At 42.1% G+C, this 23,273-nt stretch overlaps 1 protein-coding gene across 2 annotated transcripts in view; it reads right to left on the bottom strand.

Annotated features, from left to right (window-relative positions):
• The window catches only part of SND1 (staphylococcal nuclease and tudor domain containing 1), a 475,051-nt gene that overhangs the window by 395,337 nt on the left and 56,441 nt on the right, over window positions 1-23,273 (bottom strand). For both annotated transcript variants that reach the window (XM_036247541.1, XM_036247542.1), the window contains exon 10: window positions 14,702-14,815. In XM_036247541.1, coding sequence (XP_036103434.1) covers window positions 14,702-14,815 — 114 coding nt within the window. The remainder of the gene's footprint in view (window positions 1-14,701; window positions 14,816-23,273) is intronic.

The raw sequence follows: 23,273 nt of genomic DNA, 5'->3' as shown, positions 1-23,273 counted from the left end.
ACATCAAACTCAAAAGCTTCTGCACAGCAAAAGAAACAACCATCAAAATGGAAAGGGAACCCACTATATGGGAGAGCATAACTGTCAATGATACATCAGATAAGGGGTTAATTTCCAAAATATATAGAGGACTCACACAACTCAACAAAAGGAAGACAAAGAACCCAATTAAAAAATAGGCAAAAGACCTAAAGAGATACCTCTCCAAACAGGACATACAAGTGGCTAAGAGACATGAAAAAATGTTCAACATCACTAATCATCGGAGAGATGCAAATTAAAACAACAATGAGGTATCACCTCACCCCTGTCAGAATGGTTGCCATCAACAAATTATCAAACAACAAGTGTTGGCGAGGGTGTGGAGAAAAGGAGACTCTAGTACACTGCTGGTGGGAATGCAGACTGCTGCAGCCACTATGGAAAACCATATGGTGTTATCTAAAAAAATTAAAAATAGAACTGCCATTTGACCCAGTGATCCCACTTCTAGGAATATACCCTAAGAAGCCTGAAACACCAATCGGAAAGAATATATGTACTCCCATATTCATAGCAGCACTATTTACAATAGCTAAGATCTGGAACAGCCCAAGTGCCCATCAGTAGACAAATGGATAAAAAAGCTGTGGTACATATACACAATGTAGTACTATGCATCTGTAAGAAAGAAAGATCTCTTATCCTCTGAGATGACATGGAGGGACCTGGAGAGTATTATCCTAAGCAAAACCAGCCAAGCAGAGAAAGACAAATATCACATGATCTCACTTATTTCTGGAATATAATGAACTAAACAAAATGATGAACAAAATAGACCCAGAGTCATAGAAGTAAAGTACAGACTGATAATCCTCAGAAGGGGGGGGGGGGGTGGCAGGGAAGGGATAAACCACAGAACTTATATGCATAACTGATGGACATAGACAACAAAGCAGGGGACAGGGTGGGGGGATGGAGAGGAGGGTGTCAATGGGAGAAAAAGGAAAAACATCTGTAACAAAAATAAATTAATTTAAAAAATAAATAAATATATTTTCTCATTAAAAAAAAAAAAAAAGATACACAAGGATGAGGATGGCAAAGTCAAAAACTGCTTCCTTAGACTTCACGTCCTCAAGTCTCCTGCTATATTAGGGGCTTTACAGCCCTGAATTAGCCATGGCAGTAGGTTACAATTGGGCAGAAAAGACATAATCAGGGTCATTGTGGACTTAAAATAAAGAGAGAAAAATAAAAATAAACCTATCTTCTTACTGTTCACTCCCTCTCATTCATCCTGACCACCACCAAAGACGGTAATAATGAGGACCATGCAAGGAAGAGGGACAAAAGAGGGAACATGTAAAGATGGCAATGTAAGCGGTAACAAGAAAGAAACTGGGAAAGATACCTTGAAGTTGCAATTGTCCCACAGGTACCACAGAAGTGAATCTTACAGTCTCTAAAGAACCGAAGTTTCGAAACCTTCTACAACCAATTACAAACACCAAGGTTAAAACCTGCCATCACAAATGGCAAACTTGACTCAGGCTCCTGTGAACTCTCTGAGTACCAGCTTCATCTCTGCATTATCTAGTTTGAGCAAGAATTCTGCTAGGTCAGTTTAGTCAGAATTCCCCACCATTAATATCCTTGATGTCTTACTGGGTTCCTCATCTTCCACCATTCCCAACCCCAGCCAGCTCCTTGATGATAAATTTCCACTTTTCTTATTGTATTTGGAGTTGAATCCAAACTCTCTTCCCCATTGCAAAACCCCACTGCAATGGTCCCTACACCTATCACAGTGGTCCCAAATCAAGTCTACCTTATTCTACTTTAACAAGGGTCATGAATAACTTTTTAACAACAAAGCAGGAGGAAAACCCTGCCCCCTCGCCCCACAAGTATACTGCACGTGATCAAAGCCTCTATTGTGATCAGAGAGATGCCCCCCTCAAATCAACATCTATCAGCTATAGATTTAGGAATTTAACCAATTAAGATATAAATGCATACAAAATCTGGGAGTAGAAGGATGCTGACCTCACTTAAATGGTGCAAATACAGTTTTCTAGAACATAAAATTGCATTTAATAAGCAATTTAAATGTGCCTATCCAAGAAAACTGGTAATCAAGTTTGGTTGTTTTCAATGTTGTAAACAGTGAATTCAGGTGAAAGATGACACTCCTTCTGGCTGAACCCAAAGCAAGACAGCTAACAGGCAACAGTGAACTTCAACAATATTAAACATTTATTCGTGGACTCATGTGGCATCCAACACATAGCACAGATAATTTAAGAGTAACACTCAAGATGAACAGGACATAGGAGACAGTCACAAGTTCTTTTGCAACGTCTGCAGTAACAAGGGAATGAACACATTGTGTGGGCCAGGAGTGACCTCATCATTTCTATGAAAATTCATAAACTCCCTCTCTGCAGCCCAGGAGGAAGGCAAGTAGGGGGGAATAGGAGGAACCACAGAGGGTCTGGAAGACCTTACTTAAAAAAATACAAATAAAAACTAAAGTAACAGCAGAAATCTATCCTCCTACCACTCAGATACTTCCAGAAATATTTCCAAGTCAAAACACAAAGCAAACAAAAGAACAGGCACCAGCTTGTATCAAAACTTCTGAGAACCCTGAGGTAAGGAAGATCATTAGCTTAAGGGGAAAGGAAAAGAAGCAGGTCACAAATGTCCAAATTCCCAGCTCTGGGCTGGGCACAGGAGCAAGGAGAGACCATGTTCCCATTTGAGCACATTTGATTATACTCCTGGACAGACAGACAAGACAGAGACATTAAACACTAACAGCTTCTGCCCTTGGAATTCTTTTTTGCTGGGTGATAAGGGTGAGAGATGAAAGGCAGTAGGATTTTATTACACTGAATTTTCAGTTTGTCGGGTTCCATCAACTACCTCAGGTACCCTGGGACTAATCTGCATCCTTCAGGATGAAGACACATCTCTCTATCAGAGCCCAAATGACTATTCTCTACCTACTTTATTTTATGGATATCTAATAATACCAATTGGCCCAAATGCTGTTACAAACTGAAGTGGCTTAACGGCTTCTCAATTGAGAAGCATACATTTCCCTGAACTCTGACATTACTGTACTGAGTCCACGCGCACTCCATAATAACTATAACTCGGTAAGCAAACAGGAATGTCTAGACTGAAAGAACCATTCACTTCTCCAAAAGAAGAGAATTGGGAGGGGGTGAGGGAAGGAGGGGTGAAGCCAAAAAGCTTTAAAAGCTAGGAGGCGGAACCACAAAGCAATATGCAAAGACAAGACAGAGCCTGGTTCAAATGGCAGGGTGGAACCCTGGATATTTCCTAAGGAATATGCTGAGCTGTCAGTGTAAGGAACAGCAAAGGGCTGGGATAACTACTTTCCTCTTTATAAGAAGTAAATAAAATAAGCTCTGCATTGAGTGATGTCAAGTCTCCCTCCTCTTAAAGTACAAACTGGTCTAATGATCCCAGTGGTCCCAATAGCCAAAACCAAAAAATGGAGCTGTCTGTCAATTCCCCCATGTAAAACACAATGTGCTCACTCACAGCACCTGACTAAGAGGTAAAGAGGAAACAGGGTCCAGTAAAAATAGGGTGGACAGTACAGGTTTCATCCCCACCCACAGGGACCAGCCTCAGCCAGGGCCTGAGGGACCAAGCAGGCTGGAAAGGGCACCCTGGGCACACATAGGCAGCCCCTCCAGAGATCCACCCACAGCTTCTCTCTGACAGTGTTTCAAAAATAAGCCCCTCCGGCTGGATAAGCAGATACTAAAGGCAGCTCCATATGAATAAGAATGTGGCTTCCTCCTCATTCCAGACCACCTTACAAAAGACAACATCATGTAAAAGTCCAATCTTTCTCCCAGCCTCCCTAGTAATAAGGAAACAGTCCTAGGAGTGGCAGAGTGGCAGACTCAGAAAGTAAAGTGTCAATGTATTCTGCCCATCCCCCATCCCCAAATGATGAACAATGAATGAGTAAAGCCTACCAATGAGAATGGAATGAGACATAATATGAACATGTGAGTATCAATTACATGCTGGGGAGTGAGCTAGCAACAAATATGAAGAAATGAGAAATCTACTTGACCCAGAAAATCAAACTGAGTAGGAGAAGGGAGCAGGCATTTTAAGGGAGAAACTAGAAACTACAGGCATCTATTATGTGGGTTATCCAGAATCAGTAGGACAGCAAAAGTATCCAAATACTGGGGACCACTGTCTGAACACAAAGAGGCAGATGTTCACATAATGGGGATATTTCAGCTTAGCTGCGCAAAGGGCCAAATATAGTGAAACAAGAATGAAGGAGACTACATCAACTGGCTTCTGGCAGAGAAAGGAAAAGGTAAGGAACACACAGTCTCCAGAACGCCTTCAGAGCTCAACTGAAGGGACCCTCCTGGGAAACTGCAGTACACCCAGGTGGCCAGTAACAAACCCAATCCTGAGCCAGGCAAAGGCATTTGCAGCCAAAAACAGAATGACAGTGTACTAGGTGGTGAAGTTAAGGCCTAGGAAATGCAAACAACCCATAAACTGGCCATAGATTTTCAAAGGAGGGCTGAAATAAAGTGGCATCAAAAATGAAGTGTCATTTGCTAGGAAAAAAGGCAAGCATCTGTGTCCTTCAGCTTCCCCTTCTAGTCTCAGTTGTGAAAAGTTTTTCCCAAAACAGTGACATGAACTGTTGCTGCTTTATCCATACATAATCTGTCACCCAGTCTGAAGTCTACCTTATGACCACAACACACACTAACTCAAGACCAGAGATTTAGTTTCTAAAATTATAAGCACCTTACTGATAAAAATAATTTTCCAGATCTATAGTGCTTTGAGAAATGAGGAACTTAAATGTTTGAATTTTTAACTGAAAAAAATTTTTTAGTACAAAGCTAATTATCCCACCAAGAAATGAACCCTACAGCCATGGCCTACAGAAGTGCAAGGCACTGGATGGCTGCATCAAACTTGCCTTGAATATAAATGCTATGCAAAAAAAAAAAAAAAGGTAATTTATCTAAACACAGTGTAGGTAGCTCTGCAATCAGTATCTCATAAATAAAGAGGGAAAGATGAAGGGAAAGCATTCTAATTGATTTTAAAATTAGTTCCAAGCAAAGAAATAATCTGACAACCAACAAGGTCGACAACAGTAAAAAAAAAAATATATGTTGCCCTCAGGGAAAACACACACCTAAAAATTTCAATGATTCAAGACACCTGAACTGCTGTAAGCCCTGGCCTGAACACTGGCCCACATACTGAAAGGTCATGGGTTTGATTCTAGATCAAGGGCACATACCTGGGTTGCAGGTTCAGTCCAGGCCTTGGTCCGAGTGTATGTAGGAGGCAACCAATCGATGTGTCTCTCTCTCACTGATGTTTCTCCCCCTGCAATCCCTCCCTCTCCCACTCTCTCTAAAAAATCAATAGAAAAAATATCCCCAGGTGAGGATTAACAACAACAACAAAAAGATACCTGAAATGTTATGAAAGAATATTTGGGAAAGCCTGAAAAAAAGTAGAGGTGTTAAAAGAATGTCAACTGGGGACCAATCCGTAAATGCACTTAAAATCCTGAAATTAACCCCTCTGGTAGACTGAACACAATCTACACTGTGCTAGTGGAATACCATTAGGAGGAAAATCACTGTCGAGAGTGGCAGGGCTACTCAACCCAATGGCAGCAACCAGATCAACTAAGAGTGGGGAAAAGAAAATGTCTATAGAAAACAAAGCCATGTGTGACCTGGCCACCAGAACAAGTAATCCAATTAGGAGATGGGAAAAATGAGAGTGCAAAAACACCCTCCTTCTGACACTAGTATACTGGCTCAGACTGGAACGGCTATCAGAAGCAGTCAAGGAGATTAGCAATAGATTGAGAAGTGGTAAAAATATCACTCAAAATCAGTATATGGATTAGGTCTTAAACCTAAGCCTTTTGATATCTTGTTTTAAACATTTATTAAATGCCTACTGCATTCACAGCACTCTGTAAAAAATTCTGAAAAAGAAGGAAGCCCTGGCCAGTTTGGCTGAGAAGTTAGAGCACTGGCCCTCACACTGAAGGGTTGGTGTTGCGGGTTCAATCCCTGGTCAAGGGCACGTACCTGGGTTGCAGGTTTGATCCCCAGGCCATTTGGGGTCATGTGAGAGGCAGCTGATCAATGTGTTTCTCTCATGTCGATGTTTATCTCTCTCCCTCTCTCCGCCTCCCCCCCCTCCACTCTCTTAAAAATCAATGAAAAAAATCTCCTCAGGTGAGGATTAACAATGAATAAATAAATAATAAGAAGAAGGGACATGAAGTTGAGAAAACCATGCCAGTCCAGCCCTTAGAGGAGTTTAGGTTTCACAGTGGAAAGCAGGCCCAGACCTTAAAAAATAGCACAGGATGATATGGAGGTGGAAAATACTACCTATGTAGAAATCTCAGGCCTAAAGGCACCTTCAAGAACTAGAACAATGCCCGGCAAGTGTGGCTCAGCAGATTGAGTGTCATCCCATGGACTGAGAGGTCCAGGTTCGATTCCCGGTCAGGGCACATGCCCAAGTTGCAGGCTCAATCCCCACTGGAGGGTGTCCACAAGGCAGCCGATCAATGTATCTCTCTCACATTGATGTTTCTATCTCTCTCTCCCTTCCTCTCTGTCTAAAAAGGAATCGATAAAACATATTTTTTAAAAAAAGAAACCCTGGCCAGTTTTGCTCAGCAGTTAGGAGGGTGAGTCCGCGGACCAGAGAGTCTCAGGTTCAGTTCCTGCTAAGGGCACGTCCCTCGGTTGTGGTTTGTCCCTGGCCTCGGTTAGGGTTGTGTGGGAGGCAACCAACCGGTCGATGTATCTCTCTCACATCGATGTTTCTCTCTCTCTTCCTCCCTCCCACTCTATCTAAAGATAAATGCAAAAAAAAAAAAAAAGGAGAACAACTAGAGCAAGAAAGAGAGTTGCCTGAACACAGAACTATTTTAAATGGTCACAGGACAGTTAATATGATAGTGCTAACAACATAGGAAACAACAGAGAATTACTGCGGCTCACAGGATTGAAGAGAGGTGAGAAATATGAACACACCAGCACTAGGAAAATTTAGATAAACTGAAAATACAGAACTGTGTAATGATTAAATAGAGAAGAGAGAGAAAAAGAGCTGAAGTGCAAAAGGCAAATGCATATGGTTCAGAGGAGTAATGCCCAAGACCCACTAAAAGATGCTAAAATCCCACAAAAATTATTCAAAGGAAACAGGCAAAATCATGGGAACAGGGATGCATTAACTAAAGAAAACAAAACAAAATATAATGTGTAAGAGGGAGAAGAAAGCAAATCAAAGGGAAATAGGATAGGTTTTTGCTGTCTTCTCCACGTCATAATTCAACTACAAAGGTCAGTGGGATGTACATTTTAGGAACTCTGCTAACCCAAACACCACATACTTTTATCTCACCATCTTCATTCAGGCCTGCCTTCAGTGACCTACCTCTCCAGCAGAGGAGCAGGTTGTACCTAGATATGAATCTTTTCACAAATGACAGGATATGTACATCCTGGAATCTTCAAAAGATGAGCTAAGGCCCACCCATAGTCTCCTATTAATTTGTTTCCTGTTTTAAATTATGTTTTTATTTATTTCAGAGAAAGAAGGCAGAGGAAGAGAGAGATAAAACATGGATGAGAAAGAAACATCAATCAGCTGCCTCTTGCACACCCCCTACTGGGGATCAAGCCAGCAACCCCAGCATGTGCCCTGACCAGGAATCCAAACGGTGACCTCCTGGTGCATGCCCCTCAACCAAGCCACAGCAGCCAGATTCCTATTAATTTTTTTTCAGTCCTCTAACAAAGATGGTTTCAAATTCTTCTCAAAAATGGCCAGATCAAACAAATCTGAACATACAGAATGCCTCTGCCAGTGCTCCGGCATGTTCTCAGTCTTCAGCTCACACTGCTGTAGTCCCCAAATCTCCCCATTGGAAACCGATGAAATGCTATATCCATTTCAAAAAGCTTTTCTGCTTTCCTCTAAGGTCCTTAATGCCAAGCTGGAGTCCCTCTCTAATTTGCTATTTGCCTTATGCTCCTGTCACAAGTGCGAGATCACAGTCAGTGGGTTTATTGGTTTGCCCGCTTCACTTAGGGACCGCAGCCCCATAGCTTTCTCTTGGTATGCATCTAAGTGGCAGCATCATTTGCTTTGGGGTCCAGAGAGACCAGTCATCTTGCTTTCAGAAATCTAAACTGGAGGGAATAGGCTGAGAACCGCTTTTAATCGTATCTAAATGGCAAAGGACCCTGGGGCCCTGTGCAATGAATGGAGTTATTAGCACCTGAAACTGTCCTGCCTCTGACAAAAAGCCCTTAATAATCCCAGAGCATCACTCACAATATTCCTACCTGCAGCTCTGACTACCATCAACTGCCTACATAGGCGACTCAGTGGGGTCAGGCCTAGGAACAACACTCCCCATCCCACCCCCCAGAAAAGGCAGCAAGGGCACTGGGAGATTAGGCAGAATGCAGCTTTAATAAAACCGATCCTTTAGTGCCCAGATCTGAATACTTACGAGGCCCTGCTGTGAAAGAACATTTATGTGGTAAATAAGTTCACAGGGAAGAGGCTGAAAGGATGATGGAAATGTATACAAGGTGAAAGCACAGGACTAGGAGATGAGAGGAAAGGCTCCACCTTTGGGTTTCCATACTTACCAGAGGCCCAAGCTGAAGGGGTATAGGTGAGGGCAAGCGTGTAGATAGGAGCTGAAGGGGTATAGGTAAGGGCAAGCGTGTAGATAGGAGTAGGTAGATATGTACGTGGTGGGTACATGGGGGGCGGGGAAAGGGAGAGAGAAAGAGAGAAGTTAAGGAAAGGAGTTTCAAGACTGAAAGCACACTTTCTACACTCAACACCTGGGAGTTGGGTAAATTATGACTGTTTTCAAAGTAAATTTCAGCTCATATATCTTTGTCCACTACAACAGCGCTGTATGAGCAGACTTCATGGAGGAGTAAGTCAGCACCTTCATCGATGCCAAAGAGATGTATTTCCATTGTCATTAACACTGCAAGTGTAACACAAAGTCCACAGCAGCCCTGGGCAATAGAGCACTAGGTCTTACAGTTTCACATCAAAGCCACCTGCTCTCTAGGAAGTCCTGAGACTGCACAATGCATTATCTCCTTTAAGGCAGTAACTCAGAAAAACCCACAGCCTTTCTCCAAGACTCAGCACTTCTTTCTTTGTAGCAAATACTGGATAAAACCAACTCCCCCCTCATCCGTGGGTTCAACATTCTCTAGAATGAACCATCTACAAATCAAAAATATTTGGGAGCCCTGGCCGGTTAGAGCATCGGCACGCAGACCAAAGTGTTGTGGGTTCAATTCTGGTCAAGGGCACATACCTAGGTTGCCAGTCAGTTCCTGGCCCTGGTCAGGGTAGTGCGGGAGGCAACCAATCTGTGTCTCTCTCACGTCAATGTTTCTCTCCCCCTTCCTCTCTCTCTGTCTCTCTCTGTCTCTCACTCTCTCACTCTATCTGAAGATAAATGGAAAAGTATCCTTGGATGAGAATTTTTTTTTTTTTTCATCCTCACCCGAGGACATTTTTCCATTTTTTGTTCAGATAGAGCGGGAGGGAGAGAGAGGAAGAGAGAGAGAGAGAAACATCGATGTGAAGGGACACATCGAGTGGCTGCCACCCTCACGACCAACCAGGGCCGGGGACAAACTGCAACTGAGGTACGTGCCCTTAGCGGGAACCGAACCCGGGTCTCTCTGTACTGCAGGCCGATGCTCCAACCGCTGAGCCAAACCGGCCAGGGCTGGATAAGAATTTTTAAAAAATATTTGGGAAAATAAAATTGTTAAATTTTTGCTGACATGTACTATGTAGTTAGGCCTATGATGGTTACATTTGTATTGAACATGTACAGATTTTTGTTCTTGCCATTATTCTCTAAACAATACAGTGTAACAATTGATTTACAGAGCATTTACATTGTATTAAATATTATAAGTACTCTAGAAATAATTTAAAGTATATACAAGAATGTGTTTAGGTTATACAATTACTATACCATTTTATATAAGGGACTTGGGCATCCAAAGATGTTGGTATCCACAGAGGGCCCTAGAACCAATCCCATGCAGACTGAGGAAAGACTGTACCACAGGAACACCACACATCAGCATCAAAAAAATGGTTCTCAGCCTGAAGGAGTTAACAGCTTCAGAGTCGACCCTGCATTCACACTTAATAATCCAAAAGCACGGTGCCACAGAAACAGAATCAGCAGCATCAGCCGTCCAATTGTAACCTTTCTGAGGAAACTATTACACACCCTTGCTTTTAACTCTCCTGTCACACTATGAAGCAACAAATCAAGTTATAACCAAAATCTGAAGCATGAATTCCAGGGTACAATTGGAAAGCAGCTGCCTAGGGTGAAAACAGTTCCTTTGATCGTGCTGTTTTGTCCAGAGCCCTTCCTCTGGCTGCAATTAGAAAGTAACCCAAAGGGGGGAGTAGAAATATAGTTAGCCTTGGGCAAAACCTTCTTGCCTCTATGTATAATTTAAGAGAAATGAACTAGTCTCTGTACAAAAAAGGGAAAATCTAATTTGCCCTGCTATCCCCACAATATATAGGTGTCTCAGCAGATCTATAATAGCTGATGACACATTATTAGAGGTTTTAGGGTTTGAGAAGATAAATATTCAAAGAACCCTCCCCTTCCTTATTAAAGGGCAAGCCCCATTGGGTCATCATCTGGGAGCCTGTAGGGAGTGACTACATGCCATCTGCCTGCCCTTGAGGAAGCTCATGCAAAGACTTGCCCTCCTTACCTACTCCTCCAGTTCCTTAATCTGCACCTTCTCCCACTCTGCTCAGAATGAGCCCTAATACCATAAACTGTCAGGTTATCTTTTTCTCCATTTTAAAGCCACTGACCTCCAGAAAGTGTCCAAAATTTAGACGAAAGGCAATCTCCTGAGTGTTTTAGTCAAGGCCCTCCACAGTCCATCCATAGTCTCCAAATAACCCTCAAGTACTCTGTATTTCTGCCACTACAAAACCATCTGCCAATTCAAAACAACCCTCGACATTCTCATTAGAGAGTCTAACAGCCTTGTTCTAACTAGGACAGCCACATATTCTTGTGTACTTTGTGCCTTGCTCAAGGGAGGCTGGCCAAGGAGACAGGGGCTGAATGGGAACTGAAATTCAGCCTCCCTTCTGTTTGCTAAACCATGTGCTCTAACATGAGGCTGCCTGGAGGAAGGGGCAACCTTCTCTAATTTGTACAAGGGTGCCATACAAGCTAACAGAGTTCTGGCCCTAACATCTACATCTTGAGTACTTGACTCGTCTCCCTTTGTATAAGAACAGTTGGTATATAGTTAAGTACACCAGAAACCAAAGACCCCATAGAGATGGATGCCTATTTGCCTAATCGTTACAGACATAATTATACCCTCACTGGGATCTCCAAGTGACTTTTATTCCTACATGCATACCATAAACCTATGTTAACTTTAAGATAAGCACAGAGCTGACTCTTCCACCCATTATGAGTTCTGTGAAATTCTTTAAGTAGAAAGGCAAGAACTCTGAACCCTCCAGTATAAAAAGAGACTGCTCGGGCTACATTCACAAGTTTTCATCCACCGCACCATTCAACCTGGGGCCTTGGTCAATAGCAGCTTACCAAAAGAAACACCACAACTCCTTGCTGTACATCAGTTTTCACCTAGTCTGACCTCTTATAAAGGCAAATTACTCTCATGTTTTGTAAATGGAAGCCACCAACACAAGAGTACTCAAATCCAAATGTGCCATTCCCTGGTTTAAAATTATTCAAAACAAAATCCAAAAGTGTGGTACACATGGCCCCTGCTTAACTCCCAAGCCCACTTCTCTACCCCTATCATTAACTATTCTATTTAAGTAATACTAAATTTTTTGGAATTCATCATATGCCCCATATTCTTTCTCTCTTCACAAGTGTCCTGAGATGTTCACAGGGTAAGCAAGATCTGGCCCTGTGTATATTTTGTACCACACAGGCATCATACCACTCATGTACCATCCACAGTGGCCATCCATTCCCTATTCCCAAACTTACCCAATTCTGATCACTCAGAAACTGTCTCCTCCCGACGTTTTACTTAGCTAACTCCAAAGCACCCTTCCTATAAGAAACCCTCTCAGATTATACATTCTTATAAATTCTAAACTTTTCTTTCATAACATAAATGAAATTTCTTGCGCACCTCCCCTACTAGACTTTAACTTCCATGAAGGTTTTATTTCCCTGGCTGCATTCCCAGCATAGTATCTGGTGCAAAGTGGCTCCCAGTAAATATTTACCAATGATGATGAACCCCCTCATTTGCATTTCTAAATCTGTGCTGTCCATTACCTTAGCCGCAATCCATGTGTAGCTGTTGAGAACTGAGATGTGTTCCAAGTATAAAATATACACCAGATTTAATATACTTAGTAAAAACTTAAAAGTTAAGTAAAATATCTCATTGTTTCTTATATTCATTAAATGTTGAAATGTTTTGGATATAGATGAAATAAAATGCATTAAAATTAGTTTTTAATATAGCTCCTAGACAAATAAAATAACAAATAAAACTCACATTTGTTGCTTTCATTATATAGTTATTGGACAGTGTTGGTCTAGAGTGACTGCCCTTTCTCCAATCTGCTCACTTCTCTTCTTCCGTGAACATGCAGGATATACACTGGTTGCTCCTAAGATGACTTCTCTAGTGTCCACCACAACTGAGTTCTTCACAGCACCCTCTGCCATTGTGCTCAAGGTATATTACATTAACTTATTTAACTTACTTCTTAATGTGACCCCTCATTACAATCTTCTAAAGGAATTTAATGAACAAATAAGGGAAATCATTCCTCATGTCAAACAAAAGCCCTATGTTGTAGACTCTTATAGCTAAGCCTTACTTAGAACTTTCTTAAAATGGAGTAAGATTCTCAGGAGTGAAGAGAGGGAGAGAGCGAGAACGAGAGCGAGAGAGAGCCTATCTTGGGGTGAAGAATTCTAAAGAGAATCCTGCCTAAACTAGAATAAATATTCCAATAACTTCTCGTTGTCCACTAAGGCTAGGGAAAATCTACCCATTACACCCTGAAGAGTTCAAAAGGATCCTCGAAAAACTGAAAAACCTCAGAAATGGTTTAGTTCTTACTCCAGAAAACCTGCTACCATCATACCTAAGCTATAACAATCCCACCCCCCTAAAAACTGCTTAAAATTCAGCTACACAGTCTACATTAACATAATGCTTTTGGCTGATGATGCAGGCACAAAAATTAACATTCAAGAATTTCAAAGTTGTGGTTGCTGTGGGAACCTTAATTCCAACTGCATGGCACAGATGCAGAATTGTGGACTACTCCCAATACTGATAAAATTGGAGATATATATTTACTCTGTGCAATGAGGCAGAGCTACAGTTACTGAGAGAAACTTATTTTGGCATTTCTAGGCTTTCATGCATTTAAATTCTCAACCTTACCACAATACTGTTTGCTGCATTAAATTGCCTCCTCCATGGGGGGAAAAAAGGAAGAGAATGAACTGATTGGCCAGACATTCAAAGAACCCATCGTGTATGCGTTTCTTATGCATAATCTAATTCAAAAGACAATCATGGTATTTTTTATTTTACTCTTATGGGCTGTCTATAAACTCTCATGCAAATGAAAACAGGGCATGAATTTCAATTTGTGAATCTACCAAATCCTTTGGACATGTGAAACAGCAGAAAAGCGAATTTTACATCTTTTGAACTATTTTTAAAGTAGACAACACTAACTTAACAACACTGTTTCATTTATGAAAACTGGCCAAACACTTGCCTATGTCACTGGTTCTCGCCGAGAACCCAGTTCTATAACCAGTCAAGTTACACACTTCAGTATCAGATGGCAAAAATAGAGGAATTGTAATCTGTAACAAGATATAAGCAACAAAGATGTTCTACCTCAATCCCTATTCCCAGCCTCTCATAAATCTAACAATGGAAAGAAAATAACCTCAAAATTTAAAACGAAACTGTCTGCAGGCTACCAATTCTTATAGTTTTCATCCTAAGCATAATTTCTCAAAAGTGATATACCCAAATCATCTACAATGGATAGACAAGCACCAATGCTGCCAGAAGATCCAACAAACAGCATAAAACAGTGTAACTAATAATTATAGTTACCCCTTGCAAAAGGGGTAGGTGACCCCAAAGAATATATATAGCAAGACTCATTTCTTCCTAAAGCAAAAACAAATGGAACTATCAAATCAAAATGACCAGTAGAAACAAGACTTATTACATGTGAGATGCAGACCTTCTCCTTAGAGAAACAAGATCTCCCTAATAAAATGCATCTACCACCTCACATATCCCAACCTTAACTCCTCCCAAGCCCGCAAGGGATGAATGCTAGCAGTGCCCACTAATAACAAAGCAGAGCAGGGAGTGTGGTTCAGGACAAATTGAGGCCTGCCCAATAATAGCTAGGTTTCAAATATTAGGATATACTTTGGGGATTTAAAATATTTGTCCTTTAGCATTCTCAGACATATTTAACTAATTCTCCAGCTCCTTACGTTGGTTTTTGAAGACGGGCTCCACTGCTTCTCTATTCTTACCTGTGTGTTCTCCCCTTCCAGCCTCGGCGGTCGGATGCTGGACAGGTGGATGGTCTTGTAGTCGCCAGAGTTCAGCTTCACAACAATGGCATCAGCATTCAGCACCTGCATCACCTGTGAGCATAAAGGTAAAATGCTTCAATCTGCTTCGATGGCCCAGATATTATAGCACACATGCTATGGAACAAGGCTCTACTCAGTCACAGGGAGAAACGTGAGATCGTTATTGAGTTAGGTCTAATATGATACATCTTGAGGCAACAATGTTGGAATAAACTATGCTAAAATTGCCAGTCCCCAAAAACCTGATTATGATTTCTTCAATGAGTAGAGAGTCTATATCATTCACAAAGATGGTAAATTTTTTATCTTTTGTCCTGACCAAGATGTGTGGTTGACCACAAAGCTTACAAACTGGAAATCCAATCTCTACATATTACTGAAGATTTTCCCAGAAAAAGTCTCTAAATTAAAATCAATTCCTATCTCAACATGAATCTAGAAAAAGAGGCAAGAAAACCACTTCTTCTAGGTTTCAATCAGGCCCCACCAGGATCCAACGAATAGCCGAACCAACTAGAGCATCAGCTGATACAGTGAGGGAACAACTCCCCAAATGAAACAAAAAGAGCTAGATTCTCTTTTGCTATGAATAAAAGAGCCCTCGCTAACTATTCAGATGAAATACACCCATTTACTTGCAGGCTCCTCCAAAATGGCTATCCTCTACCTTTTCCCAAAGAAACAGCCAACCACACACCAAAATGAATGATTTAAGGGACAATCTGAAGAGCGAGCAAAAAGCAAAAACAAGCAAGATATTATACATAACAGGAAACAGCGGGAGGAAAGTGCCACCAAACCAATTGGATGATGGTACCAAAGGGCATAGGACCCTCCAAATCAAAGGGGCCCTTTACATATTATTTTTTAATTTATCTTGTTATCCTCACCCGAGGACATTTTTTCAATTTTTTTTGTTCAGATAGAGTAGAAGGGAGAAAAAGGAAGAGAGACACATGAAAGGACACACGTGAAAGGACCCAACCAGGGCCGGGGACAAACTGCAACCGAGGTATGTGCCCTTAGCAGGAACCAAACCTGGGCCTCTCTGGACCGGAGGCCGACGCCATAACCGCTGAGCCAAACCGGCCAGGGCTCCAAGAGCCCTTTATGCCAGCCCAATCACAAATATGAGTGTACAACTTAAAAATAGTCCACAAGAGCCCTGGCCGGTTTGGCTCAGCAATAGAGCATTGGCCCACAGACCAATGAGTCATGGTTTCAATTCTGGTCAAGGGCACATACCTTGGTTGCGATTCATCCCCAGCTCCGGTTGGGGTAGTGCAGGAGGCAACTACTTGATGTATCCCTTTCACATCAATGTTTCTCTCTCTCTCTCACTTCCTCTCTCTCCCTCCCACTCTATCTAAACCAAAATAAAAAAATGTCCTCGGGTGTAGATAAAAATAATTACGAAAAAAGTCCACAAGATATAACCAAAAATACAGATTCTGTAACAATGAAAAAGAATGCATCTTATTCCCACTACCACCTAGATATTACTGCCAAGTAAAAATCCCCATCATAATGGAAGCATCCTCTCATTCCCTAAAGATACCAGCAGTAGCTTGGAGAACTGACCAAAATAGATAAAAGATGATTTCCCTATCCTTTAAAATCCCTCATTTGGGTGAAAGGAAAGAAATTATAAAATGGTTGGCAGAACATTTCAATGGCAAGGTATCCACAATACATGCTATTCTGCTATCCCACCTTCAAACCAAAGAGAAGAAAAAGTTCCACAAAGCCATGTCAAGCAAAATAGCTAAGTAAAGCAAATCAATACTGCTCCTCCCTCAATAGTACAGGACCACTGCCCAAAGGATAACAAGAGTAATTGCCATGCATTTCAGATAAACACACATCATTTCCTAAATCCCAGTGATAAACAGAGCTACACAGTCCTCTCACACCAAAACTAACTCATTAAATTGTCAATTGCCAAAAACATTGAGAAATTCCTATAATCAGACATGAGAAATGTCTAGACTCCCTAGTCATACTCAGAGAGGAATAAAACCAGGGAAAGTATCATAGTGCTCACACCTTCACCCTGATTATAGAATGTGAAGACCTAAGCATACCCCTATGACAAGTTACTGGTGTTCGTCACCCCCTGTAATGCGTTAGCAGTAGCAGTAGCAGCAGCAGCGAATGGATTCTTGAAGCTGTAAATTTCAGGCCTCAGCAGCAGACTCTCTCTGCTCAGCATCTCCCTGATTAGAAACCTCCTCTTCAAGACCTGCACACTCTGACGCTGCCAGCTAAACGAGGTTTTGGCTTCTGGTGAAGGGGTGAGTGGCGAGTGCGTGCGCGCGTGTGTGTGTGTGTCTGTGTGTGCCTATTTAAGGGGGATTTATGACTTATTACTCCTCTGTCAATTGTGTCATTACTGTCCAAAGAACAAGCAGCTCCAGAGCTGAGGCATGGAAGAGGCAATATAATAGTGGTTCTAGTCACGTACTCTGCAATAAGTAAAATGCAGAGTGGATTACTATCCAAAGCCTGCACATCAGCACCGTTACAGACCACATTTGTAACAGCGAGATTTCCTATTTCTTCAAAGGTGCTTTTCATCAGGATTATTCTAAGTATGCCCACATCACTCACTCTCTCCACAAGCTACAGATTCCTATTCAATCTACCCCCCCACACACACACCATACCACACACTCTAGGAGATAACCTAAGGCACAGAAGTAGAAATCTACACTGAAAAAAGTCACTAAATGGACTAGAAATACATGCCCTAAATCCAAATCCCTCACCATTTATTGAAGCCCAATCATAAAAGGAAAAAGGAGTGGCTGAATAATGACAGGTGTAGGCTAAAGGCTGCCACAAGTCAAGAGAAGTGCAGAGTGCTGTCAGGGGCAAGGAGGGGACATCCGTTCCCATCTCTGGCCTCCTGCCACACTTCCCATCTGCAAAGCCCATCCATAGTGATCACTGGGTGGTGAAGGGTTGCTGCTGTTCAGCTTCTTAAAATCCTGCAGTGCATGTAAAATGAACAAAAAGAGCCTTCAATAGCCGCCTGAGCTACAGAGACACTCAGAATAGCTCCCCAGACACAACTACCGATATTCCTAAAGCTAGCTAAATTATTAGTATCAGATAGGAATAAAAAGACCAACAGCCCAAAGGGGGCTTTCTACCGGTACCAGCAGGGAGTGTCCTTGATGGGGCCACTAGGAACAGGACACCAAATACCTTTTCTACTCTCTAAAATCATGACATCCAGCTGTTTCTCCTGTTCCCTAAGGCTATATGTATGCTACATCTATTCTCCCCAAAGCGAATCCTGTAAATGCTACTGAGGCAACATCAAGAGTGGGTGAAATAAGAAATACCCCCCAACTATTATAGCAATGGCCTAGAGTCACTACACAGTTCCTTCCCCATCCCCCAGAAGAGTACAGCTGTTACCCTGTGTCCTTGACAAAATATTAAGCACAACAATTTCCTGATGCAAATACCTCTAGGTACCTAAGCATGATTAAACAGACTGGACACTATTATAGGTACTTCAAAGGAACCAGACATCAGACAAATTCCCACAGAAGGGCATCCTACAAAACAGCCGACCAAGACTCCTCAAAACTGTCAAGGTCATCAAATGCAAAGAAAGTCTGAGAAACCGCCATATCCAAGAGGAGCCTGATGAGACACACAACTAAATTTAGTGTGCTATCGTGGAGGAGATTCTGGAACACAAAATAGACATTAGAGAAAAACTAAGGAGATCTGACTAAGGTGTGGACTTCTGTTGATAATAACACATCAATATTGGTATACTGCTTATAACTGATGTGCCACACTCATGTCAGATAACAGTAGGGGAAACAGGAGTGGGGGGCAGGGTGGAAATGCAGAACTCTGTGTACTATCTGCCCATATTTTTTCCGTGAATCTAAAACTACTCCAAAAAAATAAAATCTCAAATTATTTATTTATTTGTTTATCCTCACCCGAGGACATTTTTCCATTTTTTGTTCAGGTAGAGTGGGAGGGAGAGAGAGGAACAGAGAGAGAGGGAGAAACATCGACATGAAAGGGACACATCAAGTGGCTGCCACCCGCACAACCGACCAGGGCCGGGGACAAACTACAACCGAGGTACGCGCCCTCAGCGGGAACCGAACCCGGGCCTCTCAGGACTGCAGGCCGACGCTCTAACCGCTGAGCCAAACCGGCCAGGGCTAAAATCTCAAATTAAAAAGTCAGGTAAATTTTCTTTTACATTTCTTCTACATTTCTTCTTTTACAATTTTCTTCTAATTCAATCACATTCATTTCTTATCAGCAATCATTTTTTTAACTTAAGCTGTAAACCAAGTCCACCTTCCCAACCAGATCATCCACAAAACTTCATCTGAAAGCTCTACTACAAAAAATTCAAGGAAGTAGCTAGTATTTTCCTATTCTCTCCACATTACCAAATGGGAATATAATGGAAAAGTCTAGATAATGCCAAAAATATTAAGAAGTATCCTTGCTTGCCTGGCCGGTTTTGCTCAGCGGTTAGGGCATCGGCCCGTGGTCCAGAGACCCAGGTTCGGTTCCCACTAAGGGCGCGTACCTCGGTTGCAGTTTGTCCCAGGGTTGCAGGTTGGTCGTGTGGGTGACAGCCACTCAATGTGTCCCTTTCAAGTCAATGTTTGTCTCTCTCTCTTCCTCTCTCCCCCTCCCATGGAGGAATGTCCTCAGGTGAGGATTAAAAAAAAAAAGTATCCTTGATTAACAACCATCTTAGAGAGACATAATAATGAACTCCATGCAAAGCTAAGACTGGACACACAGCAAAATATAATCAGGACCAAACCAAGTAAGTACTAGAATCCACTGCATCTATGGACAGCTTATAACCTCACCTCCAAAATTGGACATGGCACCAATACCAGACAGTTCAATACTTTGGGCAATATCCCAGACAGAACCCTAAAGGGTAAGCTCCTTGAAAGCAGAAACCATTTCTCATTCTTTTGAATCACCTCAAAGCACGTCATTCAGGGCTCTGTATTTTTAAGCAATCATTTGGTACAGAGAACCAAGCTAAGAGGCCTCTAACCAGGCCAGGTAGTGAAGACTCTACCTCCTGAGGACATGCTGCCAATCCTCACCACTGCCCCCCCACACACACACCCCTGTGTTATTCAGGTCTGTGAAATCTGCAAGGCCCAAGCATCCAGCAGCAGGGACAGGGAAGCCAAGCCACGTGCTCAGGGGACCATATGGCTACAAACAGCACAGATCAGCTAAAACGCCACAGGGAAGGCAGGCAGGAAACTGGCAAGCCAGGACAGGCACAAAAGTCTCAAGTAGGCTCAGCTAATCACTGAGAAGTGAACATGCTTCTTTGCTAACCTGGAGAGACAGGGAGAGCCCTCCCTTGCATTTCCTTCCTTAAGAAGTAAAGCTGCTTAAGCAAGGAATGGAAATCAGTCTTTCAAGTAGGCCACATGTATCAAGAGAATACTGTGTTGCCCGACCAGAGTGGCTCAGTGGTTTAGCATCGACCCATGCACCAAGAAGTCGCCAGTTCAATTCCCGGTCAGGGCACATGTCCAGGTTGTGGGCCAAATCCCCAGTTGGGGGTCATGCTGGACGCGACCAATCAATGTTCTCTTTCATTGATGTTTCTCTCTCTCTCCGTCTCTATCCCTCTCTCTCTAAAAATCAGTAAAGAAAAAGAGAGAGAGAGAGAGAATACTTTGTTGAGTTTCGAATTTCTCAGAATTGAGACTCTTGGCCAACAGTCTAATCTACAGTGTTGATTCAGTTTCAGAAATCACCTATAGTGTCCTAGAGGCATTCAGTTAGAGTTCATAGGTCACCTTTCACAGGCTTTTCAGGTTATTTAGCTCTTCCCTGTGCATTTAATTCCTAGGAGACAGGGTGACTGCTAAGAAAGAACCACTATTTGTCCAGGCCTTATACTCACTTCAGAGCAGAATCAATCAGCAAAAAGTGATAGGATTGTCAGACTATGTTCATGAAGGCCCCAGGCATCATAGGACCCTTAAAGGTTTTCTTGGCATTAACAGACATTTTAAATCAGGTAAAATGACTACAAACTGCAGTTGGGTTCTAGGTTATGAAAAGAAATGCAAATCATTTTTTTTCTTTTAAATTTACTGCTGATATCCCATGTTCTACAACTGGGGCTGGCAAACTATGATCCAAGGGCCATCCATTCCACTGCCTACTGCTGTAAATAAAGTTTTGTTGGAACACAGATATGCACATTCATTCACATATTGTCTATAGCTGTTTTCTTGCTATGGTGGCAGCATTGAGTAGCCTGCATCAAAACTATATGGCCCACAAAGCCTAAAATACTTATTATGTGGTCCTTTAAGAAAAAGTTGTTCTACAACATATTAGAAAAGGAACACACATAGGGATATATACTTAACATTTCTGGAGAGCTATTTGGCAAATATGCTCCAAAACATTCCTAAGGAAATAATTGTCCTTTACACAGAAATTTACTCCATTTTCTAAATAATGGAAAAATTATAAACTATATGAATATCCACCTACTAGAGACTGGTTAAATAAATTATGATGCAGCCCTGGCCAGTTTGGCTCAGCAGTTAGAGCGTCAGCCTGCAACCTGGAGAGACCCGGGTTTGGTTCCTGCTAAGGGCATGTACCTCAGCTGCAGTTTGTCCCCAACCCTGGTTGGGTTGTGTGGGTGGCAGCCACTCTATGTGTCCCTTTCACGTCGATGTTTTTCTCTCTCTCTCTTCCTCCCTCTCTCCCCCACTCTATCTGAATAAAAAAATGGAAAAAAGTCCTCAGGTGAGGATAAAAATAACTAACTAACTAACTACTAACTAAATAAATAAATAAATAATGATGCAGCCTAACAGTGGAGCTGAGAATTATGAACTAACTGAAACAAGCTCAAACATTCACTTTGGTTCTCTCCCTAAATACCTCTAAACAAAAATAAAGAAAAATATTTTATTTTATTGCCATAAACTCAACAGGACAATGAATAATGGGAGAAAAGAATACAGCAACAAAACTCTGGAACCTGCAAAGCAAATGTATGAACAGAAAAAGTCTCCACAGGCTCACAAAAGCTAAATCCTGAGCCAGTGGTGACAAAACACAACAGCCAATCTGATTTATACTGCAGTCTTCCCCCAATCATCAAGGCTGGGATTGGTTTATTTTTTATTTTATTTCATTTTTTTATCCTCACCCGAGGACATTTTTCCTTATTTTGTTCAGATCGAGTGGGAGAGAGAGAGAGAAAGAGAAACATTGACGTGAGAGGAACACATTGACTGGTTGCCTCCTGTACAGCCCCACCAGGGCTGGAGACATACCGCAACCGAGGTATGTGTCCTTGACTGGAATCAAACCCATGACTCATTGGTCCACGGACTGACGCTCTAACCACTGAGCCAAACCAGCCAGGGCAGATGTTGTTTTGTTTTGTTTTATCCTCACCAGAGGACATTTTTGCATTTATCTTCAGACAGAGCAGGAGAGAGAGAGAGAGGAAGAGAGAGAGAAACATCGATGTGAGAGGGTAGGTGCCCTTAGCAGGAATCGAACCCAGGACTCTCCGGTCTGCAGGCCGACGCTCTAACCACTGAGCAAAACCAACCAGGGCTAGATTTGAAACTATTTTAATCGAGTGGTTGCCACCACATGACACCAACTAGGGCTGAGGACAAACTGCAACCGAGGTACATGCCCTTAATGAGAACCAAACCCGAGACTCTCTGGACCACGGTCGGATACTCTAACCACTGAGTCAAACCGGCCAGGGCCAGATGTTGTCTTCTAAAATAGTACTGAGAAAAACATTCTGAGAACAAAAAAAGCTGTTAATATGTTCACATGTGGATAAACAAAAGTGCATCACTGTAAAATTTCAGGATTAAAAAGAAATTGCTAAGATCTTGCAGAAAGAAAACAATCATATAAGGACGGGGAATTAAAATAGTTTCAAATCTAGCCCTGGTTGGTTTTGCTCAGTGGTTAGAGCGTCAGCCCGCGGACCGGAGAGTCCTGGGTTCGATTCCCACTAAGGGCACGTACCCTCAGTTGCAGTTTGTCCCCAGCCATGGTTGGGGTCATATGGGTGGCAACCACTCGATGTGTGTCTCTCATGTCGATGTTTCTCTCTCTCGCTCTTCCTCCCTCTCTCCCTCAGGCTCTATCTGAAGATGAATGGAAAAAAAAAGTCCTGGGGTGAGGATTTAAAAAAAAAAATTTCAAACCTCTAAAAACACAAGAAAAAAATTCTCTAACAGCTAAATGACAATGGAGAAATGTCTTCACAATTCTGAAGGAAAATAACTTCTAACAAAATTCTATACCCAGCTAAACTACCAATCAAGTCTAATTATAAAATAGACATGAAAGGTCTCAAAATATTTACCTACCAAAGCACTCTTTACCCAAGAAACTAGAGCATCTGTACCACCAAAATAAAGTATTAAATCGTAAAGAAGCCATGGGCCCTGACTGGGTGGCTCACCTGGCT

Source organism: Molossus molossus, unplaced genomic scaffold (assembly GCF_014108415.1).
Source record: "Molossus molossus isolate mMolMol1 unplaced genomic scaffold, mMolMol1.p scaffold_m16_p_7, whole genome shotgun sequence".
Taxonomy (NCBI): domain Eukaryota; kingdom Metazoa; phylum Chordata; class Mammalia; order Chiroptera; family Molossidae; genus Molossus; species Molossus molossus.
This window is presented reverse-complemented; position numbering and strand designations above follow the sequence as displayed.